Source organism: Nicrophorus vespilloides, unplaced genomic scaffold (assembly GCF_001412225.1).
Source record: "Nicrophorus vespilloides isolate i.1.1-1 unplaced genomic scaffold, Nicve_v1.0, whole genome shotgun sequence".
Lineage (NCBI taxonomy): Eukaryota > Metazoa > Arthropoda > Insecta > Coleoptera > Silphidae > Nicrophorus > Nicrophorus vespilloides.
In genome coordinates this window covers 9,053-15,091 of record NW_017097671.1, presented here as the reverse complement: position 1 = coordinate 15,091, position 6,039 = coordinate 9,053, and the positions used below count along the sequence as shown (strand labels likewise).

General features: G+C 34.5%; 1 protein-coding gene across 1 annotated transcript; it reads right to left on the bottom strand.

Moving 5' to 3' along the window:
- Window positions 1-1,024: 1,024 nt before the first annotated feature.
- LOC108560656 (tryptase gamma-like) lies at window positions 1,025-2,413 on the bottom strand. The gene is made up of 5 exons (XM_017918298.1): window positions 2,168-2,413; window positions 1,876-2,090; window positions 1,584-1,823; window positions 1,319-1,532; window positions 1,025-1,264 (listed from the first exon to the last, which is right to left on the bottom strand). The coding sequence occupies exons 1-5, from the start codon at window positions 2,387-2,389 to the stop codon at window positions 1,097-1,099; spliced, it is 1,059 nt and encodes a 352-aa protein (XP_017773787.1). The 5' UTR covers window positions 2,390-2,413; the 3' UTR covers window positions 1,025-1,096.
- Between the last annotated feature and the right edge of the window lie 3,626 nt (window positions 2,414-6,039).

The window sequence follows — 6,039 nt, the reverse complement described above, 5'->3', positions numbered from 1 at the left end:
GCATAATTAATGCCGTGACGGAAGTCTCGTCTCGGAATCGACGCGATTGGCGGAAAACCAGTACGTAGGATTGAAGAGATCCGCGGAAAACCGAATAAGCTTGACTAGAAATTTCGATTCATTTTAATTCTGACATATTTCTATATAATTAGCTTCAATGACATTTAATATTCATAATGAGAGTATCTATGTTCGTTAGGTATCAACTTTAAGTGATCATCAATCTTATACATTTTACATGGAATGAAGGATTTATCAAATAGACTCCACTTAATAATTACTTCTATTTGTTTATTTTAATACCTACACACCATAATTTATTTTTCAGAGAATTAACACTTTTTTAGTTACTATTACTCTTTCATTTTCATTAAAACCGCTAAAGTATTATATAAACATTAACTAATTTTCCATACATTCGTATTTTTTTAAGAATTTATTGGATTTGTTATTCACCATATTATTATGTGTTTCGTATTAAATTCGATACATCTGAATTCCAATAATTATTCATCCCAAGTTTCTAGTTTGAAATGAACATGTTATACATAAAGTATGTTAGTTCTCGATTGGAAATGAATGGAATTTTGTATTCTGTGGCACATTTGCCTTTAGAGTTATGATCTGGATAATAGATTATCTTAAAGACTAATGTAAACAAAATTACAAATCCATATGTATTTGCGTAGTGAGGTTTCTAATCCAATAAGTTAACTGTCACGTAAATTTATGTATTTTATAGATAAACCTGTAATTTATCTTTCGTGTACATTAAAATATCTTATAGTTTCTTGTCTATTAATTTGAATGAACTTTCTCTATTTGGTGAAACTTATATTTAATTACTTGATTACTCAATTTTTGGTAGATAATTTTAATACTTTATCTAACTTTTGGCACTTCGCGTTTAGAAATTGTAACTATTCAAAACATAAACTATTATGTAATCAGCAATTCAAATCAAAATGGATATAAAATGTATTAGAAATATTTCGATTAGTATTCATATGGACAATTTTCTTTATTAGAATCTTGATTAAATAAATATCGGTTATATACATATATTGTAGTTAGGTTGAAGATTTAGAGTTGGCTCTTACAGGGCTGCAATCGTAGCTCGGATCCAGGTTAGGTAAGCCGGAACGCTTACATAGACACCATAAACGTTGGGTTGTCCGCAGTTCTTGCCCCATATGACCAGACCAACGACTCGGAAGACGCCATCAGCAGACCCTTGACACACGAGCGGAGATCCTCCGTCTTGCTGTAATTTTTCGCTTCAGTAATTATTTGGATCATATTGTTTAGGATCATTTACCGTGCATGCATCTCTATTGGCTTCCCCTCCGGCGCAGATCTCTCTGTTGCCCGTGTCCAGAAATCTGTCCGTGTTCGTGCCCAAAACGTGTCCTTGCATCATCGACGTTCTGCACGTATTGTAATCGACGATGGGAACCTGGACTTGCTTTTGATTCATCGTCGGTGCGTCGTTCGCTCCAAAAGAAGTCACTCCCCAGCCCGCCACGAGGCATCTGTTAAATTATTGATTATTACTTGGCAAATTGATGTTTGCTTAGTCTGACCTCCTTCCTATGTACTGAGATATGTCTGCTGATGGTAAACACGCGGCTCCTACGGATGGTGATTTTCCAAGCACGATCGGGGTTGTCAATTGGAGAATGGCGATGTCATCCATGAGGGTTGGTATTTTGGCTTGGTAACCGGGATGAATTCTGATTGCTCTGACGGTGCTCATCTGAACGTTTGGGCCTGTAGGATTGTTCCATACGCCCATCTTCACGGTTATAGCTTGAGGTGTCGTCCTACAACCCAACAATAATCAAAAGAACAAATATATTATACTCAATCACTTACATATAAGGGAAGACTTTATGAGCGGCTGTCACCACGTGAGTCGGATCGACCAGAACACCACTTCCATTGTACCGACCATTGAACTCCAAATACGCTTGCCAAGGGAATGCACCTTGCTTGGTGGCTCCAGCCACCTCATCCACCACCGGTATATATCTGGTTCCACAAGCGCATTCAACCTGTCCAGCGGGACAAGTTGTAGGTTGAGCAGTTCCCTTGAAAAGTAAAATTTTCAATTATAAACATCCCTATTTTTTAAACTCAATACAATAAAACACTTCTTTATACTCACAGGTGTCACGATCCTAGGATCAATTACGTTTGTATTGTTAGGATTATTACAATTTGCAGGAGACACGCAAATGAATCCTCCACCACCTGTCGTCTGCCTGGTCGTCCTAGGAGGCGGTAGCACCGGAAATCCTGGTTTTCCATAATGCTCATCGAAATTATACCCCAATCCCAATCCGCAGAACACCGCGATCATCACACTTGTTATCACTGCAATGGACATGTTTGCTCTGTACTGCCTCTACTCGAAACTCGTACTATTTATTTGAAACTCCGTTGTTCGGGATTTCCTCTCGAAGAATTGCGTTTAGTGAATATAACTAAACAAAATTGATTTGACCCTCCAACCAAGCGCAAGCTCAATATTGTAACAAAATGCTGTTACCAGTGCAAAACTGGCAAAACCCAAGGGTATTCTACTTATTATGTTCATCGCATTATTATTGTTATTACTATCATCAACAACCATTTTTCGTGTGCACTATGATGTTATATATTGTAATTAGTGTTGGATTGTCGCGCATTGATGACATAACAGGTGTTGTGACACCTAAATCATTTAAACGCATGCAAATATGATTATTTTTATCTTTAACTATAGTAGATTGATTGTAAGCTAAAGATCTAGTTCATTCGGTTGAAATGATTGTATTGTAGATTTTTATCGATGGAAGTATTAAGGTAATCCTTATGTATAATGGTTAGAGATAGATTAATCTCTTGGTCAACATGTATTTAACTAAAATAGGATTGAAAGGTATGGATGCTTAAAAGATTTATTGTTCTCGGAATTAATATGTTCGTTGTACCTTTATAATCTTAATACCTTTCACATATTAATCTTAATTTTGACTCTTATATTAATTCTGTTGTTTCATTTATTTAATTAATTATATTGACATTGTCTTAATTACAAATCTTTTTAATTAGCTGATATAGTTTAAATTTATTTAAATTTTTAGTATTCAAATAACTATGTTTCAATTTTAATCAAGCTGTCCTATGGTTCAATTAGGTACAGCTTAGTTTACTACATTAAAATGATTAAAGTTGCCAAATAATTCTAGTTGATTTTATATATTTTTTGATGATTATTCACTTTAGGTAACTTTGGACATTTAGAAAAATAAAGAGATATTGCCTAATAAAAAACATATAATTTATTATTTTTGCGTTATTAATTTTGCGATTAACTCTAATCATAATGTATTGAGTATTATTATAAATTTCACAATAGATTTAAATATGATAATAAAAGCCATATAAATGCGACAATGCGTATGTCCTATTGTCGATTGTGCTTTCAATTGTATGGACGGAAATCTTGATACCTAATGCTTGAATTTCAATATATGGCGTAATATCAATTTTCTAGTTTACATACAGAGTACTTACACAATAGATAAGTGGCCTCGTTTACTTAGTTCCAACAGCGGAAGCTAGCCTTTAATTTGTTTACCTCTAAAATTACGCTCTTCGTCAACAGAGTTATTATTTTATATCTACATCATTCCCACATATTTATTTGTGCGTCAAGTGCGAAGGGCAACCATACCTTTTGTTGCCATCAATATTATTTACGGTCACCGTTCCGAAGCGCCCCTTCATCATTTATGGATTACGCAATTATTTATGTAACGCAGTTTTGACGATGATGATGATGACGAAAACGAAGGAGTGCATCGGTTCGGAAAAGTATTAAAAAAATTTAATTGGCGCCGATAAATTACTGTCGTTCTGTCCTCGGGCGTTTCCGAGCGCCGTAAATCTCCACGAAACTAAGTGAAAATTATTTATGGCGACGTGAAAATATGCCCAAAACAATAAAAAAAATGTATATGGAGAGGACATGCTGATCATTAATTCGGATGAATTAGCTGGAAACGAAAGAAAAGCGCGACGAGGCGAATAGCGAAATGTGGAGGAGGAGGATGTTGTAATTAAATGACAGCGCACAAACTGTAAGAATTCGTTTCGTCGTTCCTTTTTTTCTTTTCCGTTGTTGTTCTCCTCTTTCCAATTCGTTGCTTTCCTTTTTTAATTATCGATTTGTTCGTCGAGTTTATTCCTTTCTTTCTCTCGTTTTTATTTTTGTTTCGTCCTCCTTTTGGGCCGCAAGAGACGGCGTGTACATGTGTAGATGTGTGGAGTTAATGAGTGGAAATGTTCATCAATCACCTGGGCGTCCTTTTTATCGCTGTCCTTCTTACTCTTTCTCTCTGTATATATATGTGGATATATCCCATGTCCTGTCGTCCTTCTTCCTTTCTCCCCCGCCACATAAAATACGCCCGGCGGTTTGTTAAATATCCCCGAATTGGGGGCCGCCCAAAACGTGTCGAGCCCGAAAAAGGTTTATCTGCGTGCATAATAAAAATGCAAAGTAACATTTATACAAATTACATAAAATACAGGGACAAGATTAAGACCCGGCCACACAATAAAAAGAATTACAATTGCCGTTCGTCCTCTCTGTCCATCGCGCGCGAACCCTTTCCTGTCTGTCCTTTGCGGTTCATTGCTCTTTTTCAACACTCATTCCCAATTAGTGTTATCGACTTTTATTTTCCTTCTTCCCTCTGCCTTTCCATACATTTATCCTTGTTTCCCATTATCCTTAATTTTATTATTGTTCCGTCAATTCATTCAATCTATTAGCTATTGCCGACACACAAAAGGCGCATGCGTACAATTTCAAACTGCTCAGTATAAAATACTTGGCAAGTACCAAGTATAATTTTATACAAATTATTTCAAATGCAGTGCAATAAATCGGAATCATTAGTTCTAATATTTTAATAATATTAGTATGGTGTTTGAACTGTGACAATAGTTTTAGTACTTATGGATATTACTTGTCAAATATCTAATTACAACTATTTATCAAATATAACGTAGTTTGCCATAGCACTTTGTAGTCCATAAACATATCCCATTTGTGACAAGTAATTCATTGTAATTGTACTTGACAAGAGTATATTATGTACATGTTTTGTGTAATTGAATTAGGTTTTACACTTAAGTTTGATGAATGTGAAATTACTTGGAGACTTCCCAAGTGTAGTGAGTGTACAACTCTGTACATTACTTTGTAAATAGTCTTAAAAATACATGTGCAAGTAGGTAATTTATATGGGAATGACTATGAAGTGTGTATGATATATCCCTTATTATTGGTAATAAATTTATAAGTAGTACAAGTACAATCTACTACGTATACATAGTACTCATGTTTCCTGTTTTCAAATCATCTCATGTTTTACTTGACAAGTACTACGTAGTGTGTTCGAGATGTGTATATGGCAATTATTATATGAGCTATTGGTAATTAGTAGTACAAGTAGAATACTCATGCTTCCAATTTTCAAATCATCTCATTTTTTACATCTTGTACTTGCCATCTACATTAATACTTCTTATTAAAATCATCCTTTCCTATTCCCAATCATTACTAACGACAAATAAGATTTCGATAATAATAACTCACTGCATTTGAATACTTATTACCTATTGATAAGCAGTAGATGTTAACAACTCGGTATTATCATGGAAATAATTTATAAAAGCAATTTTCTGTTATCAAATGCTAGCGAAAAGCTATCAATTTGAAACTTGTGAATGCGCGTATTGGAAATATATTATTGTATTATTTTTCGCGCTGTCTGTTAACCTGTTAGATTCTGTTGGAATGAAACTCATAAGTTATTCTGTTTATTTATCTGCAGTTTGCATGTGATTAATCTTCCTTCTGCAGTTAAATGCGATATTTAAATTGGAAATGGTATAAGTTATCCCTTTTGTGCGTTCCAAGAAAGAACAAAAAAAAAATGAGAGAGAGGATGGATATGATCTTGATAAAATTTCGTTTTATTA

What these genes read in the sequence shown, in the direction of transcription:
- LOC108560656 (XM_017918298.1), bottom strand. Translation starts at nt 2,389, where the DNA reads ATGTCCATTGCAGTGATAACAAGTGTGATGATCGCGGTGTTCTGCGGA. An exon ending in TCTCAGTACATAGGAAGGAG is followed by an intron (nt 1,533 to 1,583) that starts GTCAGACTAAGC and finishes ATAATTTAACAG; the next exon opens with ATGCCTCGTGGCGGGCTGGG. An exon ending in CCAATAGAGATGCATGCACG is followed by an intron (nt 1,265 to 1,318) that starts GTAAATGATCCT and finishes GAAAAATTACAG; the next exon opens with CAAGACGGAGGATCTCCGCT.